This window comes from Haemorhous mexicanus, chromosome 2 (assembly GCF_027477595.1).
Source record: "Haemorhous mexicanus isolate bHaeMex1 chromosome 2, bHaeMex1.pri, whole genome shotgun sequence".
NCBI classification, from domain to species: domain Eukaryota; kingdom Metazoa; phylum Chordata; class Aves; order Passeriformes; family Fringillidae; genus Haemorhous; species Haemorhous mexicanus.
In genome coordinates this window covers 88,988,958-89,008,571 of record NC_082342.1, presented here as the reverse complement: position 1 = coordinate 89,008,571, position 19,614 = coordinate 88,988,958, and the positions used below count along the sequence as shown (strand labels likewise).

General features: G+C 42.8%; 1 protein-coding gene across 4 annotated transcripts; it reads left to right on the top strand.

Moving 5' to 3' along the window:
- Positions 1-1,044: 1,044 nt before the first annotated feature.
- Positions 1,045-19,572, top strand: PLCXD1 (phosphatidylinositol specific phospholipase C X domain containing 1). Of its 4 annotated transcripts, XM_059839408.1 has the most exons (8): positions 1,079-1,203; positions 5,123-5,214; positions 5,664-5,806; positions 9,147-9,283; positions 12,456-12,584; positions 13,113-13,268; positions 16,697-16,880; positions 18,084-19,572. In XM_059839408.1, the coding sequence occupies exons 3-8, from the start codon at positions 5,695-5,697 to the stop codon at positions 18,356-18,358; spliced, it is 993 nt and encodes a 330-aa protein (XP_059695391.1). In that variant the 5' UTR covers positions 1,079-1,203; positions 5,123-5,214; positions 5,664-5,694; the 3' UTR covers positions 18,359-19,572. The 4 variants fall into 4 exon arrangements, with proteins under 4 accessions (XP_059695389.1, XP_059695391.1, XP_059695392.1 ...); XM_059839406.1 differs by lacking the exon at positions 5,123-5,214 and having other exon boundaries at positions 1,045-1,203; XM_059839409.1 differs by lacking the exons at positions 1,079-1,203; positions 5,123-5,214 and adding an exon at positions 1,597-1,615.
- Positions 19,573-19,614: the final 42 nt, after the last annotated feature.

Genomic DNA, 19,614 nt, shown 5'->3' with positions numbered 1-19,614 from the left:
CTTTTCTTTCCTACCTTCTCCTTTGCTTTACTTCATTCCTTTTGACATATCATCTTTTTTGTGCCTAGTGCTACAGCTTGGTGCACATCTATTCTGCATCTCCTGGAGGCTAGTTTTGTGATACTCTGTAAGACCTGATAAATGAACAGCAGCCTGGACTGATACATATAACTGTAAGCATCACCGAAGCCCAGGCAGCCCTGCTGTCCTGGGATTCACCAATGGAAATTACTCATTTAGCTGACTGTTAACCTGATCTTGCTGCTGTTGGCATCACAGCAAGTTTTGCTCTGTGAATATACACTGCTCTGCCTCATGCAAAAATGAGTTAGTGAAAAAGGCCTATCTGGAAAATATGTCCTTGCATTAAGAAGCACAACACTGCAGCAGCCTGAAGTATTGCTAATCCCGACTGCAGTATGAGCCCAGAGCACTTAGATCACACCTCCATTGTAGATGGCCCTCTAGGAATGCTGCACTGTGGAGAAAGGGGAGCTAATCTTCTCTATCCATTCTTTCAGTTGGAGTTTCAGCTCATCATTCTTTACTTAGGGAACTGTGTGTTTTAGTGTGCTTTTGGAACATTAGGGGTAGATGAAATCCTTTCTCCATCTCTCTGGGAAGGCTGAGAACACACCCTGCTTCAAAAACTGCACCGAGGGTATGCATGTTTGCCTCTACATGCCATTCACTCATCTAGCTACCTCATGCCTCTTTACACAGAAAAGCTTTTTGAAGAGCTTGCCAAGATTTCTGCCAGGTGGCATCGTAAGTGAATTTCACCACAGCAGAGGCCCTGACAAGATTTGCTGGATAGACACAGCAGGAAAGTAAGATACTTCTAAGGTATATATTTGTAAATATTTATCTTAAGCCTTCTTGCATTAATAGATTTCAACTGCAGGAGCAGCATGCCATACACTGCTACCTGGCGCTCCCCCCGCCTGTCCCTGCCCGCAGGCTCCTCCTGGAGCAATGCCCCGTCAGTCCAGAGAGGGGCTCTGCGCTTCGGGCAGCGCCACTCCACCACAAGCACTTCTCCTCCTCTTTTTCATCCCTCCCGCCCCTTCTTCACCTTCCTCAAACCTGCGGCCACTTGAGCCGGGCGGGGCAGCTCCGCCCCGCCTGGTGCGGGGCCCCGGACGAGCTGGGTTGCGCACAGCTTCCCGGGCAGCCGACATGGAAACGGAGTCGTTCCTCGGAGTGAGTAAAGCACTGGTGAGGGAGGGAGGGAGGGATGCGGCTCCTCGGAGCGCAGCGGGAGGGAGGCGGGGGCAGCGCGGAGCGCTGGTCCCCATCGCCCCTGGGGGGCTGGCGGCCCCCTCCTCGCCGGGGTGCTCGGGTACTGCTCTTCGCAGGGTTTCCTGTAACTCCCGTGGGGTTTTTTTAGCTTCTGGGTCGGCTGCAGCACATGTTTGACTGATGTCATCATGAATCGTTCTTTAATTATATCTGCCTCCCGGAACTGCGCCGGCCGGCGTTTGGCCGTGTCCCAGCGGGGCTGTGCGGGCACGGCACGCTCCGACGGGGCACAGCCCCTTCGGGCGAGGGACAATCAACTCGATGCTCTCTGTGTCCTGGGGCTGGAGGATGGTGATCTCTAGCGGCTTTACAGGTCTGCACGTTTTATTGCTTGTTTATTGCATGTGTCCCGGTAAAGTCCAAAATGTAATTGCTGCCTGTATGCAGAGCACCGAGGGCAGGTCAGACGCTGATGTGAGCAAGGGGAGCGAGGGTAGTTAGGGTGGGCTGCTCCTGACTGGAAGCCAAGTGCCCACCAGAGTCTCTCTATCACTCTCCTGCTCAGCAAGGGGAGAGAAAAACGTAACGAAAGGCTCATAGGCTAAGTTAAGGACAGGGAGAGATCACTCATCTGGCACCGTCACAAAAAAGGCCAAGCAGACTTGGCTTGGGGAAAATATTGAATTCATTGCCAATGAAATCAGAGTAAGGTAATGAGAAATAACCAGCAAATCTCTACTCCCCACTCCTCCATTCTCCCAGGGTGCAACTTCACTTTTGATTTCCTGATTTCCTCTGCCTGCAGTGGCACAGCAGGATGTGGAATGGGGGCTGAGGTCAGTTCATCAAGTATTGTCCCTGCTAATCCTTCCTCCTCAGGGGAGGACACCTCACACTCTTCCGCTCCAGCATGGTCCCTCCTGTGGGAGACACTCCTCCACAAATTTCTCCAACATCAATCCTTCCCAAGAGCTGCAGTCCTTTGTGATCTGCTCCAGCGTGGGTCCTTTCCATGGGGTCACAAGTCCTGCTAGCAGACCTAGCGTGGGCTCCTCTGTCCATGAGACCACGTCTTGCCAGAAGCCTGCTCCTACATGGGCTTCCCATGTGGTCACATTCTCCTTTGGGCATTCACCAGCTCTAGTGTGGGACCCTCCACAGGCAGCAGGTGGAGGGCTCTGCTCCAGAATGGATCTCCATGGGCTGCAGGGGCACAGCTGCCTCACCATGGTCTTCACCATGGGCTGTAGGTGAATCTCTGCTCCAGTGCCTGGAGCACCTCCTGCCCCTCCTTCTGCACTGTCTCTGGTGTCTGCAGAGTTGTCTCTCTCACATGTTCTTACTCCTCTTTTCCTGGCTGCTGTTGCACAGCAACTTTTTCCCCCTTTTTGAACGTGTGACCCCAGAGGCTCTGTCTCTGTTGTTGATGGGCTCAACCTTGGCCCACCTTGGAGCCAGCTGGCATTGGTTCTGTTCTACTTGGGGAGAGTTTCTGGCAGCTTCTCACAGGAATCAGCTCTGTAGACTCCCCCCACCATCAAAATCTTGCCATGCAAACCCAACACAGTAGTTTATCACAGTACTGTGTGTAGAGTGGACTTACCTGTCTGGATAAGGGGAATAAAGAAACAGTTCTTATTTGTCAAGTTTAGGGTTTAGTCATGAGAGGCAGCAGCTAACGGTTGCAGTTTCATTTCTCCCAGTAAGCCTTGGTTTCTCCCTGAATGTTGCCCCTCAAACACAAGGCAGCAGCTGGGTTTAGAGGTGGCAGTGTGAACATCTAGGGCTTTGCATTGCATGGGGAAGGAGGACAAAACCTGGTCCAGTCACTTTTGTACAGAGCTTGATCAGCAAATGGACGTGGTGCAGCTCCTGCCATGCACTGCCAGTGGCTGCCATGCCCAGTCTCAGGGTATTGTGGAAGAGGAAGAGGAGAATGAGATGTGCATCTCTCACATGTCTGTGTTTGCAGGACCGCAGTGTGTCTTGGCCTTGCTGTTTCTGATCTCTGCTGGCTTTCCTCAGGCCCAGCAGGACACTCTTTGTGAAGTATCCTGGTCCTGCAGATGCTGGGGCATTGATGGCAGCTGTGCTGCCCGTGGGCTTTGGCTGGACAATGCCAAGGGATTTAGGTTGTACAGCTCAGTAAAGGCAATTGCAGGGCTTGATGCCTCTGCAGGGACTTCCTGAGCATGTGCTATCCTGACTCTGTGGTGAACTGGAGAAAGGGACCAGCATGACAGAAACCCAGCTTTTTTTTTGTCAACTGTGAAGCTGTGCCTGCAGCTTCAAACAAGCCCAAACAAAGATGGTGAGAGCACATGGCAGGAGGAGAGTGGCAGCAGGCAAACCTGCACCCTTGGATGCATCCTGGGGGTGCTGTTGGTGCAAAGGAGCCTGTGCCAGGACAAGGTGTGACTGCCTGGCAGGTCTTAAGGGTCTTGCTATGGGTCCCTGGGGTGATGGGTGCCTGCTCTGGGGTATTGGAGAACCCCAAAGGCTCTGTAAAGGGAGCTGCAAATCTCCCCACTCAGAAGAGGAAAAACAATGCTTATAGTCAGGTTTAGTCTGCATACAGGACCTGCATAAGTGCTGCCATATGCTGGGGTGTTGCAGCCTCAGAGCTCCTGTCAGCTTCAGAGCTGGAGAAGAAGAAAGACCATCCAGTCTTTATAAACAGAAATGTTGCTTTAAGCACCTGCAGCTCCTGCCCGCTGATGCTACTTGGTACAGAGACTAGAGCAGAGCAGCTGTGGGTGAGCAGTGGTGTGCAGTGTGATGAAGCATGAAACAGAAAAAGTTGACAAAATGAGCTGCAGACATCTGTTGTCTGAACAAGGGTCTGTGTGGGACAGAAGCTCATCATATTAAAGTGCAGAGTCAGAGGATGTTGATCTGCCTGAGATCTGAACATTTTTCCAAGAATAAGAATAGCTGATGTGGCATATGGGGACCATTTGTTTCTTACAACTCAAAGATGCACCGAAGGCACAGCAAAGCAGGCTAGGCAGGTGATGCTTTGTGCATTGGCTGCATAAAAGCAGATTGGATCTTTTTGTGTGGTATGGACATAAAACTTAGGAATGCAGTTCCTAAAGTTGCCTTTTAGATGACCCTATGTGAGTGTCAAAAGAAAAAAAATCTAAAATAATCTATCAAAAGAAAAAAAAATCTATTGCACCATGTTTAAGGAAATGTTCTTCATATAAGCACTCTGGCTCTATATAAGGAAAAAACCAACCACCTCCTAGGAGAAACAATCTTGAATGAATGTGCTAAGATGCAGCAAAAGGGACCAGGGACCAGTGAGGGTGTTTGCAGAGTACAAAACCTTAAAAATATGTATCTGACTGTGATTGCTGTAGCAGAAAAGAAGGAATCATTTACATTGGCAGCTTTTAAAAAAGGTATTAAAAAGGAAGCTGTGATATTGGTAATATATTGGTAGTCACTGTGCCAAAAGAGACTCACACTATCTGTGACAAAATAAAGCCTTGAAAGCAGTGAAAAGAAGGGAGGCTCTAATCCTCAGACCACCACCTGAACTAGGAACATCCTCGGAAAAAGACTCCAAAACACAGAGCTAATTTTTGTGTTCTGCATGATACAGGAGATCATAAAATGAAAAATGAACAGGATAACTCTAGCAGGTCCTGGTGATGCCTGGTGAGAAATCACCTGGATTTCCTCCACTGGCACTCCTGCATGACCACTGCAAATTTTGCAGAAGATCCCAGAGAAGAACAGTTCCAGAGTAGTTTCAGGAAAGTCATGCCAAACTGAAATACTTATGATCCTGGACTCTTAGGGGTGATAAAAATATCTTTGGTGTTCTCCAAAGCAGGAATAAGTAGAGGAAAGTTTTTCTCTTTGACCCCAGATGCTGGCATGACCTGCAAATCCAGTGTCCTGACATCTTCGTAAAGGCTTTTCATAGAGGTGCTCCTGTGGCACCTGGTTGGATCCTTCAAGGTAAGTGTTCTCTAGGGACCTGAGGGTAGCAGACCCAGCCCCTGTCCCAGCCCTGCCATTGGTCCCATTGCTGTGTTCCTGGGACTGCAGAGGGTAAAGGAATGGACGCAGTTTCACACTGGAGGGAGGTACTCCTTGTGGTTTCACAATAACCGATATAGAAACAATTTCTCCATACCAGTGAAACTGTGTATATTTGTCTTGGCTCAGTTTTTTCTTTCACTTGGTCAGTTTGCAAACCTGAGGCTGGAATCCACCCTTTGGCATTGTGCTGGGAGACAGTGTTATCAAAAGCAGCTTACAAGCTCTTGACATTTTTCTGCAGCTACTTGAGGGAAGGGTTGGCATTTTTTAACATCTATAAATTCTTCCTACACAGGTGCAATGTCATTAAATCAACCACAGTATGTGGAGTGGTTTATTGTTTTTCTTTTCTTTTTCCCTCCCAGAACACCCTATGAAGACCCAGAGCATATACCAATGGAAGGCCCTTTGCAAACCTTCGTTCATGTGTGCCATGAAAATGGTCAATGGATGTCACAGTTACCAGAGAAGCTCTGGGATATTCCCCTCTATAACTTAGCTCTTCCAGGTAAAGATTAACTTTTGTTCTCCACTGTTTTGTTAGCTTGCCATTTAAGCATTGGAATATCCTGTTTGTCCCATTTCGGGATGGCTATGTTTATTATTTGGGTCAGTGTGTGGGGGAGGGTTTGTGTGATGTTATGTGAATAATGTCGGTCTGTAATGTTTGGTGTTTCTTAGAGGGGAGCGGTAACAAAATAATTTTTTATTGATTTTTTTAGAAATCAAAAGAAAGAAGCACTTTGCATTATCTTGTGGGATACTATTAATAATCTAAGGATTAACTGATTTGGGCAATCATAAAATTTCCCTTATTAATTCTTGTGAATTCTCATATAATAAAATAGTTCCAGGAGGGAAGAATTAAGGTTTACCTTATTATTTGTTTCTTTGTACTGCCTAAAAGAGGCTGTGAAGTTGCAGAAAAAGAAGAATTGAGACTTATAATTAACATGTTTTTATTAATATAGACTGTTATTTTTCTACATGATCCAGCTTATAAAAACTGGATTTATTGTGTTATGCGTAAGTGCATTTAAATGATACCTGTGTATTATTAACCTTTCTTTGGTCATATTATCGCTTCTTTCTGCTGCCTTGATATTTTTTTTCCCCCCCTCTCATTCTGTCAAAAAAAAAAAAAAATTATGGTATAATGTGGTTTTACTGATACATGGGGAGGCGCTGAAGGGCCATCAGCTCTTGAGTGATTCCCTTTGCCTCCACATCAAAAATGGTACTAAAGAAAAGTCTAGACTGTGTTTTCTCTCACACCTGTAGATGTGACAGGTAGCTTGGGGGGAAAGCTGTACAGTGTGTAGATGAATGTTCTATGTAGGCCACAGGATCATAGGTTAATTTTAGGAAAGGCATATATTTAGAGATAGTGTGAAGTCTTGTCTTCAGTGGGTAGAGCCTTGGGACAATCCAAGAATTGTAATGTTTTGGCTTTTTTCTGCTTTTTTTCTGTGAACTAATGGACTGTGGATTTCCAATTAAAATTGAAACCCAGAAACTTATTTCATGAAGGCTTCTTAGATAATGTAATTTGAATTGATGTTAACTTCAAAACAAACACATCTCTGTTTAGGATAAAGCCTATGTAGGAGGACTAGGACAGGTGCTATTAAAGAAATCCCTCTAGATTTCTTATTTAACCATCAAGAGAGGAAAAAAGAAAACATATATCTGTCTTATGACTGAAGAAAGAAGGTAATAGTCTTCTCTTTTTCTATTTTTGTTCCTATTGCAAAAATCATTCAAAAGTCAGTAGCTTACTCAGTGGGATTTTCTTTTGCTGGAAAAAGAGCCATGATGTTTCTATAAGATTTTCACCTGGTGTTTTTTGACCATCTTAGAAAGTGGAGAAACTGTTGATGGATTTGTTTGCCTTCCTGGCTCTCCTCCTAAGGGTGATCTTTTTATTCTTGAAAATTCTTGTTGCTCTTGTGAATATGGCTGCAGGGAGAGCAGGCATGAAGAACAGTTGAAGGCAAATCCATTTCAGCAAACATTGGAGGACTTTTACAGAGCATCGCAGGCTATTAGCTTAGAATATTTTGGTGTCTGTCCAGCTGACCTACAAAGCTGATCTAGCCCAAGTCAGAACACAAACAGATCAAGACCAACCAGGTCAAGACAGCTCTGGCATGTTTCCAGAGGGAGGAAACCCAGTTTGGAAGTGGAAGTTTATCTCATAGAAGGCATGCAAGAAACATGACAGCGTGGATTCTGAAAGCATGATGATGAGACAGTGGCAAATCTCATTAATTAGTGTTGTGCTTGCACCAGATTCAGCACAGTGCTGCTGGGGAGGTGTGGAATTAAGGTCTGGAGCTACTTAGCTTGGTGCTAGCTCACTATCTTTGCATCATATATGTTGTGTCATGGATGTACCCATCTTCCTTTCATTACTGTAACTCATGACATCACAAAAGACTAATGAGTAAAAGATTACTATCCGTTTGCTGGTTGGCATCCACAAATGCAACACCCATCACTGGAATCCTGCTCATCTCTCTCAGACTTGGATTTGGTCCATGGATATTTAATAGTTTGACTCTTACATCTTCTAACACATACGTCTTTTATTGCCTACCCTCAATACTGATCTCCTATCTGCAGTGAGTATGTTCTGGATGTTTAAAGCAGTAAAATAAATAAAAAATGGCTTTTAGAAGGTGATAAAATTGATTGAGACATCAAACTATTATTGATAGTTCCAAAGAATTTTTACTTCCAAACCAATCATTTTTACTGTGTTTACTAGAAATATTACCACTGGCACCAGTAAGACTGACAATCAAGAAAGCAGTTCTTAGCACCAGCCAACAACTGATCTGACAGAAGACTTAAACCCCTAAATGATAAGCAAATTCTTTGCAGATATTCTGTTAAGATCCAAGCAAGTCACTTCACTGAGTTGTTAGCTTTTCTTATTGATGCTTTATAAAACTGGAAGAAATAATGGAACAGGAAAACCAGTAAAGTCACTGGTTCCGTGTCCTGATGAAATTGTGAGTTGCAATAGTTTCATCTAAACACAATGCAAGAGATGTGTCAGATTTATTAAGACTTCAAGGAAATAAAATATTTGGGCAGATTAGTCTTGGCTCCGATGCCTGCATAATTCCCTGTGCTGGCAAGAGTCAGGTAACTTTTGAAGTCCATCAAATGAGGATCTTGTTCGTTTTTCACTCATAAACTTGGATTTGCCTCAGAAACCTTCAAGCACCCACCTTGTTTGTTGTTTTTGTAGGGGAGGTGGGGTTTTACTTCAGGAGGACATTTTTAGCAGATATTTAGGATGGAATTGGTTAAAGTGCCAAGTTAAGTGTTGGTCCAGTTAAAAGTGTAAGAAGATGAATTTCTTCTTTCTGTCATATTTTCCCATGCAGAAATGAGGGTATTGGACAATGAAATCCTGCATTTGGACAACTCTGAAAACAGGACAATTTCTAGATAAATTCAGCCTTCAGCTATTTATTCCCTGAAAAAATATGTTTTCACATCAAGATAATTATTTTGAGGAAAGACGCCATTTGAAACAAACCATTTTATTGTGGTTTGAGCAAACAACAGTCATATGTAGTTCAGATAGTTTATTGAAAAGTGTCAATGCCTTCCTTTCACCAAGGGTTTCACACTAAGTTTATTAATGTTAGGTGACCAACCTCTGTAGACAAGTCTACCTTTTTGCCATAGCTATAGAGGCTCTCAAAATATGTAGGTTTGTGGCTTGCAAATGTGGTGGCCTATCAGGTGTGCACATGAAATGTAGCCATGGAATGTGGTCTTGAGTAGTTAAGAAATGAGATTTTCTGTACATTTATTTTTGTATTCTACAGGGAGTCACGACACTATGACCTACTGTTTGGATAAAAGCTCTCCTGTTAGTGGCAATGAGTCCAAGCTGGTGAAGTTTTTAAGCAAATGTCTGCCTTGCATTGTGCACCCCATTATCATGAAGTGGTCTATAACACAGGTAACTGTTGTGTGGCATTCTCTTCTTCCCTTGGCAAAGTTGAAGCTTGTGCTGCAGGGCTGAGAGTGTACAATGACAGAATAGCCTGCTGCCCAGAAATCTGTGCTCTCATGAGATGCCATGCCTGGGTGCTGTGGTTTAACTCCAGCCAGCAACTCAGCCCTGCACTCCTGCTTCTCGTTGCCCCTGGGTGAGATAGGGGAGGGAATTGAGGGGTAAAAGCTGGAGAACTTGTGGGTTGAGATAAAGACGTTCAATAGGTAAAGCAAAAGCCACATATGCAAGCAAAGCAAAATAAGGAATTAATTCACCACTTCCCATGGACAGATAGGTGTTCAGTCATCTCCAAGAAAGCCAGGCTCCGTCATGTGTAATGGTGTCTTAACAGGACAAACATCATCACTCTGAACATTCCCTCTGAGCATGGCTCCTTATGATGCAGGATATCCCTGTGGTCAGTTAGGGTCAGCTGTCCTGGCTGTGTCCCCTCCCAGCTCCTTGTGTACCCCCAGCCTCCTTGCTGAGGGGGGTGGGGTGAGAGGCAGAAAAGGCCCTGACTCTGTGTAAGAACTTCTCAGCAACAGCAAGAACATCCCTGTGTAATCAATGCTTCTTCCAACTCAAATCTAAACCACAGTTCCATTCCAGCCAATATGAAGAAAATTACTCTTTATAAATCCAGCACTTTGGAGTATAAGATAGGAGCCACACATATCTGATCATTTTTTCTGGGGAAAAGCATGCAGGTGAGGCAGGAATGATACTTATAGTTGTTGCTTAAAGCTGAACACTTGGTACTAGAAACCATTTTTCACATGTTTATTGTCGTGCTAAATAACATTTAATATTAATGTAATTAACAGAGTTTTTTTTTTCTCTTGAACTTTGCTCAGGAACTTTGCTTGTAATTTTTGCTATCACTGTTGTGTGAGATGTCAGTTGTTTTCCCCACTTATACTGGGTATTTCACCAGCAGCAGAAACAGAAGAATCCCTTGTTGAAAGGATTTTTTTTCCCATAAAGATTAAGAGAGTGAAGGTGTGGTCCATCACGTAAGGTTTAGTTAACTTTTTAAAATGTGCAAATATTAAGCTCGTAGTTATCTCTTTGTTCCTCACAAATGTATGTTAAAGACAAAATTGATGGTCATGATTTAAGCTACAGCTTTTGAAGATCCTTCTAAAAAATAGACTTTCCTGACATCAAAGAGGTACCAAAAATCTTTCTGTTTTTGTTCTTATTGAAGGAATAATTCATTATTAGAGAATTAAAACTGAGTAATTGATAAACAGCAATAAGCATGCTAAGGTTTCTTTTGTTGTGTTTGAGCAGCTCTGGCAAACTGGAATCTTGGACGCTACCAGGTATCAAATATGAGCCAGCAATCATGAGCTGATGTTGATGGGCACTTGCTTAGCACAGATCCCTGTTTATTTTGAGCTGCTTTTTTGGGAGGGTCTTTAGCCAATGAAAGATTTAGAAACCTCCTAACTTGTGGGTTTCTGGCTGGCAAAGTGATCCTGTTGGTGACAAACAATCTCTTAACATCATTATAATAATTTTCTGGTCCAAACCCAGTGTGACAAGCAGGAAGTGGCCCAGTGTTGATAGGGAAGAGGCACAGCTACAATCCTGCCCCTCCTTAGCTCTGCTGCGCTCCAGTTATCTCTGTGGGGAGATGATTCCACGCATTGGAATGCAGAACAGACGCCATGGAGCCCTTCTGATGGTAGGATCCACAAGTTCCTGGATGGCCCAGTGCCTGCGAGTTGCCTGCTTGAGCCCCAGTTGCTGTGGCTGTCAGTCTAGAGGCCCAAATGGTTCCTGTGTAATGGCTGTGTAACTTCCAGTTGTGCCCTGGATGCCTGGTGTGAGATCGAAGCACTGAGCGGCATTGCTCCTCAGGGCTTCCTTTTGAATTTTGCCCTTTAGGGGGCAATGTTCACCATGCCTCATTCAGTATCCAAACCCAGGAGACTAATTAGAGTCTAATTTGTCTCGTTTTCCTGTATAGTCAAAAGATAAGAAATGAATTAACCTGAAGGGCAGTTCAGAACAGCAATTTCATTTGGTGCTTTTTCTGGCCACAGGCGTTTTAAATGACCTACAGCCATGAACACTCCCATCTCCAACATACTCCAAGCAAAGGGATGGGGATCATCCCTCCAACTTCTTCAGCCTGCATCCTTGGACCCTGGGCCACCCAGGGCTGGTCTGTCCCAGCCCGGCCCCTCAGGCACAGCCTGGGGAGGCTCAATTCATGTCCAAAGAACAGGAAGTTAGGGGGTTAAACTAAGCAAGATGAACATCTGCCGTGTGCCTTAAGCTCTGCCACAGTGCTAAAGCTACAAATTTGGATATTCAAGAGCAATGCCTTGTACTGATTTAGCTTTCTGATCCTTTCTGACTTAAATCAGTATAATGCATGGTTTCTGGAGCCTAAATTTTTATCCCTAGCAGGTTGAACTAAGACAAACTAGTGTTTAAACATATCTAATTAAATTGATTCTATTTTCTTTTGGTAAGAAGTCTTGATATAAGGAAAAGACATCATTTGGAACTTTTTGCCTCAGAAGCAGGTTTATCACATGTTCTATTCAGCACTCAAATCCAGTGGAAGTGCTCTGAGGGAAGTGGATCTAGAGGAGTGCCTCTGTTTTGTAGGACTTCTACAGGTTAATCCAAACTTCATAAGAAACTATGTCTTGAAAAAGAACAATAGCCAGTAGTTTTTTCTATTTTTGTTTTTCCTTCTGTTGAGGATGTGCGAGGTCCGCAGAGACAACCATGGTAAAGTCTTTGATCTAATAAGATAAATACAGCATTTCTAACTTGCTGATCCTGCAATTGTTTTTTAAATGAATAGTTGTGTGAAGAGCAATCATGTATTTATGCACAGGTTAATTGGTCTTTAACTTTCAGAACACAACAAGGGCAACTGTCTGAAACTAATCTAATCTGTACTTGCAGTTAATGCTGCAGGGAAATTGGAATCCCTCTTGCCAGAGAGCAAAATGCTTCCAAGTTGCAATTTGGTGCCATACAGTGACATTTTAAAGATGAAAGACCTGTGAAAAATGCCATAGGGCTAACTTTGTACCCTTCTTTTAGCTTTCTAAATTAAAGAAACAAATCTCTTTCAAGTTCTCAGGACCTCTGTTTCACCTTTCAGGTCCTGACTGTGACAGAGCAACTTGAGGCTGGAGTTAGATACCTGGACTTTAGGATTGCCCACAAGGCTAATGATCCTTCTATGAATTTGTACTTCGTGCATATGGTTTACACAACTGTTACTGTGCAGGTATTTTTCTTACCTTTGTGATGGCTATAAAACCATTGCTATTTTTTCATTTAAGGGCCCTCATAATCCAGAAATGCTGGCTCAAGCTCTTCTGAGTAGGTTATTTGTTTTTCTTTTGTGAGGACTTCAAACTAGAGAAAATCAGCCGGGCTGGAAGTTAGTTGCAGCAGCTGCATGTGCTACTGGAGCATCAATGTTTTCCTTATCCTCAAACCAGACTCTTTGTGCCTGCTCTCCACTGCCTGCCCTACCACATGCTCGATGTTCTGAGGTTTAACATGTGGTGTCCTAGGATGATACACAGGGCATTCCTGTTTCCCTGGTAAGGAGAGAAGTTGGTAAAGGGAAGAAGTCATTAAAAGCCCTATGTAATTACAGAAACACTTTTTTTTTTTTTTTTTTGAGAAAACACAGTTTTTCATTATTGTGATTGTGAGTCTACTCCACCATCACTGCTCTGTTGATTGTATGTCCTTTCCCCTGCATAGCACAGTTAACTTTCTAAGCTGCCATATCTCTTTCTTGTAGGATATTCTGTGGGAAATATTGAGGTGGTTAGAAACTCATCCTCAAGAAGTTGTTATCATAGCCTGCAGGAATTTTGATGGATTAACCAAAAGACTTCATAATCATCTTGTTGCCTGTATAAAAGAGATTTTCCAGTGTAAACTGTGTCCTAGAAATGTAAGTATGAGATCCTTTTTTTCACATTTTAAAAGAATGATGCACCACAGTGAGATTTTTCATTGGAAATTTTTAGATATATTCTGCTTTCACTGTGTTTTTAACCTTGGAAAAGTACCACTTGCTGCGTTAGAGATAGTTCATAACCTACTAGAACTGAGGAGATAAAGCAAACATATATTCCACAGTGTAGAGGAGGAGGGAATTAAATTTGACTATGGATGTTATATATGTGGGACAATAATAGAGACAACTGCCATCCATTGTCCTGTCTGCATTTTCTTGGAAAGGGAAGGGAAAAGAAGATAGAAAAGAAAAGAGAGGAAAATAAAGGAAAATGAAAGAAAAAAGAAAGGGAAATAAAAGTTGCGTGTCTTATATTTATTATTTAGAGTTTAAAGAATCAATTTTCTGCCTTTTCACAGCAATAATTATAAATTAATTATTTTCTATTTAAAACATTTTAGGTTGGAAGTGACCTCTGGAGGTCATTTGGTCCAACAACACCATGAAAAGTAGGACCAGCTTCCAAGTTACGCTGGGCTGCATCCTGTTCATTCTTGATTATCTCCAAGGATGGAGATTTCACAACCTTTCTATGCAAAATTTGACAACTCTCACAGTAACCTTGTTTTCCTTCTCTATCTGATCAGAATCTCTCTCGTGTCTGCTGACTTCCATCCTTTGCTGTGCATATCTGAGGAGTCTTCTCTACATTTACCTGTTAAGTATTTGCAGATGGCAGTAAGACCTGTCCAGTCTTCTCTTTTCATGCTGGACAGACTCAGCTCCCTCAGCCTGTCCTTGTGTGTCATGCTCCAGCCTCTGCTCCAGCCTCTGCTCGCTCTGGTGGTGTGCTGCTGATTCACTCCAGCTCATCAGTGATTTTTTTGTACTGGGGAAGCCCCAGCTGGAAACAATACCTGAGCTGCAGTCCCACAACTGCTAAATAGAAGGGAAGATCCCCTTTTCTTGATTTGCTGTCTGTGCCTTTGCTAATACAGCCCAGTTCCCAACTGACCTTTGCTAGGTGAGCGCAGTACTGGCTCAAGTGCAGCTTGATGCCTACGAAAATCTTCAGGTCCTCTTCTACAAAGCAGGTTTCTTGCCAGCTTCCACCAGTCTGTCCTGATGTGTGGGGTTAGTCTGTTCAGGACTTTACATTTGCTTTTGTTGAACTTCATAAAGCTTCTGTCAACTTGTTGAGGTCCCTCTTAATAGCATCTCTGCTCTCAGTGCATTTCTGGTGGCATTGACTGGTGGCAAGGCTCCTAACCAGTCTTGCAGTTACCCATACCTCCAGAAAAGCCTTAATTTAAATCAGAAAATATTTGATTGCTAGAGTTTAGAAGTTGAGATTTTTAGCTCCCTCTTGTTTTTTTACAAGGTGTGGGAGCTTTTAGTAGTTAAACAATTAACATTTCAAAGATGCAGAGGAACAGAGGGTTTTCTCTGGAGATGTCAGTGGTACAGGAGAATGATGACCCTGTTCATGATTCAAATTCAGCCTTTGAAGCTGGTGTATCAGTAACATGTGAGTATTACCACTTCAAAGCATTTTGTACAACAGAGTTAAAATAGAACAATTCTCAGCAAAACTAGGGGATTCTGAATATTCAGGCCTCAGCTGAATAACTGAAGACCTGAGTGACACTGTTTTATTGTTTCCCCAAATAACTTGAGTGTGTAAGTTGCAGATGAGCAGAGATACTGGAGAAGGTGGTCAAATTTGCTTTCAGACACATGGCCAGCTCTTAAACAGAAGAAAGTTATTAACTGCAAAAGGGGAAAGTTGCTGATGACAATTTGTTGAATGAATGTATTGAAAGAATGGTCTGAGATCACTTCATTGACAAAGAACATTTCTGAGTTGTGTCCAGGAGGATGGAGGAAGAGAACTGAAGAAAAGACAAACCACATACTTCCCTTGAGTAGGAAAACTTTATATCTATGGGGTCTGAGACCAGCACAATGGATCTCACCATTTTGCTAGTGGTACCATTGCAGGTTAGGCAACTGTGGGATTTTTCATGATCACAGATTTAGATTCGCCATCAAATATCCAAGTGCTTGCTGACTTATTCTAAATAAACTGCTCCCAGCTGTGTTTCAAGACCACATCTCTGTTGTTGTACAGAACTAAATGTGAAAGTGTTTATGAAGCAGCTGCTCAGGCAAGGTCTGTATGCAGTACTGGCACAGGCCACAGTGTGACAATATTACACTGCATTTAAAATTTTAATTGTCTTAACTATTCAAGGTGTCTTCCTTTGATCTAGATTACTAGGGTTTAAAAATCCCTTGTTAGACTTTCATTTCTGCTTTGTCTGCATAATAAGCACCTGTGTTTATATACACATCTCTGGTAGCTTTTTTTTTTTTGGCTTTTATTGCACATCTTTGCCTGTTTGTTTAAAAGGTTCCAGCTTTAGAAAGGCAGCAGGAGCAAAGCAAAGGCTTCAGTCAACCACCAAGTTTTGTAGCATAAGAAGCTTGTGTCTTAATTTTGCAATATTTTCTGACCTAATGGAAGCTTTCATCTTTCTTTTGTGGATAAACTGAGAGGGATTCATTCAACCCACAACTTTCTTCTAATATTTACATTATTAATTTTCAAGTGCTTTTGGCTTTTATTTAAGTTAATAACCTAATAGGAACATCAAAAAGCCACCATTTATTTTTGACAAGCAGCAAAAGTAGTTTTTAACCACAACAGTCGTAGAAAAAACAATGCCTGTTAAATATGCTGGTTTTGCAAATAAAACTAGTCAGAGGACCTCAGTTCTCTCCTGTGGTAACTTCTGAGGCTGGAAAATGTAATTTCATATTGAGACACTTAAATTTAACAGCTATTTTAGCCCATCCATCTGATGGAGAAAATGTCTGACTCAGGTCTTTCTCTCTCTCAATTAAAAATGTCTGGAGTATCCCAATTTCATAAACTGTCCACTCAGAGAAACGAGAACTAATGTAGATCTTGGTGACTCACATTCAGTATTACCAACTTTTAAGCAGTTCAGTTTTCTTTAGTGGTTACTGTGCCAAATTTGCATCAATGTACGGAATCTGCCAAAATGATTCCTGCTTCTCTCTGTCTGCATTCCTGCAACATATAGTCTCTATCTTCCTCCCTTAACAAACTTTCAGCAGTGGCTTGTGCATGAGGGCCGACACAGGGATGGTTTCTTATTATGCAGGTGTAAGACCTATGACATGATCATAGCTGAATTGTTTGAGGAAAGGAGGAATTTGCTGAAGCTCCCAGGGTCGTATTGTCCTTCAGCTTGTAGACCAGCCCATCACCTATTGGGCTGCTCATTTAAACTCTCTATCTGAATTGAATCTGTGCCAAGGTGATGTCTCACAATATGTGGACTTAGGGAATGCTGCTGTGTTGCTGACTTCAACCTGGGCCTGCTTCCTTTTAGGTGGTGCCCTCACTGCGGACCATGTGGCACCTCGGCCATCAGGTTATAGTCTCGTACGAAGAGGAGGTGGAACTGGAGAAGCACTGTGAGCTGTGGCCTCCCATCCCATACTGGTGGGGAAACAAAACATCCACTCGTGCTCTTATCCGGTATTTGGAGCGCATGAAGCGGATGGGCCGGCCAGGTAGGCACAGGCAGTTCGCTCGGAGGAGAGAAGGGGCACTTACAGCCATGCAGAACAAGTGGGAAGCTGGGGAATTGTTTCCTTCAGAGGTATAACCACCCTGCGTGTGCTGTGTGGATGCTGTCAGTGTCAGAGATTGTGGCGGCCACCTCGCTGGTGTGACCCACAGAAAGGGAGCCCTCAGTGCAGACCCGCTCGCTGGCACAGTTGTGCCCGCCTCATGGGGAGGAGGCTGCTTCCTCAGTCCTGTGCTTGTTGCTCTAGGCAGCACAGATGGTGAGGGAAGTGCATTCCACTATGGCCTTGTTACTGAAGGAAGTCCCCACAAGGTTTCTCTCGGGGGATGTCTTATCACTTTCTACAGCTACTTGAAAAGAGGTTGTAGCAAGGTGGAAATTGGCCTGTTCTCACAGGCAACCAGAAGAGGAAATGGCCTCAGGCCAGGCGGATGCTGAGCTTGGAAATCAGGAATAATTTCTTCACTGAAAGGGTGGTTAAGCATTGGAATGGGCTGCCCAGGGAGGTGGTGGAGTCACTATTCCTGGAGGTGTTCAAGAAACAACTGGATAGAGCACATAGTGCCAGGGTTAAGTTGTCATGGTGGTGTTTGGTCAAATGTTGGACTCTGTGATCTTGGAGGCCTTTTCCAACCATAATGATTCTGTGATTCCAGAGCAGTATGAGAAGGGTGTAGCTGCACATGAACAGCAGCACTCAAGCATGCTGGTGTAGTGTAATCTGTCAGAGGTTCAGGTCAGAACCTGTGACACAGCTATTGAAGTGACACACAGGGTGGTGACGGGGGAGCCACTTCAGAGCACACTGCCCAGCCGGAGGGTGCACCCCGTGCTCCCATCCATGGCGGGGGAAGGCTGAGCCTTTGGAAGCAACCCTCACAGAAACAGAGGAGTCATTTACAGAGGAGGACTAGTCAGGAGGACTAGTTTAGCCTGCAATGAATAACTAGGTAAATTTAGGTAAACTGGAATGTTTGGATAACCGAGTGTGGCTCAGGAATTGTTTACTACAGCATGCGGTTGCAACAAGGGGAAACAGTTATAGGGACATGAAACAATACAGAAAGAGTGTGAAGTTAGTATTTTAATGATCCCCACTGGAATGAGATGTGAAGCTAATGCAATACTGAGAAGTTTCTCTTCTCAAAAGAATATTTAATGTGTCACATTCTGATTTTTGTTTCAGGAAAATTCTTTGTGGCAGGGATTAACCTTACTGAAAATTTAAGGTATATTCTTGTACATCCATTTGGATCATTGAAGAAAATGACACTCCAGAGTCTTCCATGTTTGAAAATCTGGATAAAGAAGCAGTATCCAGGACCAAAAAAAAAATGTATTAACATCATTGCTGGAGACTTTATAGGAAATAATGATTTTGTCAAAGATGTGATAGAACTTAACACAAAAATTAATCCTTCATTGCACTGTCAAAGTGAACTGGAACAAAGTAGCATTTAATTCTCAGTTTCTTAATCTATGAATAGTTGAAAAGGCTTTGTCTGCATTTATTGTGCCCTGCTGTAAACATCCTGAATCCCATAAAGGTCCAATTAATTTAAACCAGGAAGCTTTCAAGGCTTAGTAGGAAAAAGTCTCTCAACATCATCAGGGTTTTGAGGCCTTTGGACAGAAAAGAGGGCAGGTACCTTGCTGAAGTCTCTAAATAACTATGGCATAGGTGTCATTTTTTTGGAGATGCTTTGATTCTGTGGCAGCTGGCAATACTAAAAGTCACAAGAACTCAATCTTATTTTACATAGGACTAAGAAGGAGGAAAATATCAGTAATTGCATGATTTAGTGGTAAGATTTTATTTTTCTTATAACTGTAAGGATATTCTGCACTAATTGCAACCCACATTCTTACTCTTTTGTATCAGTCTGAAATTGACTTGCTGGTTTTCATAGTTTCTGTTAAATAAACAAAAGGAACAGTTTAAAATATTTTTGATATATGGGAGATGCTGCACTGACAATCCAATTTGAAATGATCTTATATATACACACCAATGTGCTGAGTATCAGTTGTGAGCTACCTTACGAACAGGGTAGCCCCAAAATTATTTGGAAATTTAAAAGTCAATTGAATTTGCACTTAGTCATGCCAGTTCTGCAGGGATAAAGATACCAAAATGAGGGCCTTACACAGTTTGTCTGTGGCAGTTAAACATTTTACTAGGTGTTGCCTAAGTATGCCTTACACTGAAAATAAACACAGAGGAAACAAATTCCTGATCTTAACTTAAACTGCCCTAGAAATACAGATTCTTGGCTTCTATGATGCTCATTTGGGGTTTCACACCTGGTCTTTTATTTAGCTATTTTACTAGCTCTGTAATTATTTTCCCCTCACTAAGTAGTTTTTGCATCTGTCAAAACGAAGAGGTTTATGCTATTTCCCATTGCATACTAATTCTGTTTTTCTAAATGAACTGTGTAATAACAGATCATCATGAAGGCAAGAGAAATGTCAAGCATCAGGACTAAAATAAAACCAATTACTGTGTAAAGTTCACTATGCAACTTCATCCATATACCTCACTTTTGAGATGCACTTTATATACAAAAGCTAAATTTTCATGTCTGCTAATGTTTGCAGAAGTTTTTCTGCCTATCTTTTGTGCCCTGTTTTTAACCCTTGTTATTCTAATAAAACTTGATCTCTCTCTGTAATATGGAGTGAAATAGTTTGGTTTCTCCTTTCTGTGATACTGT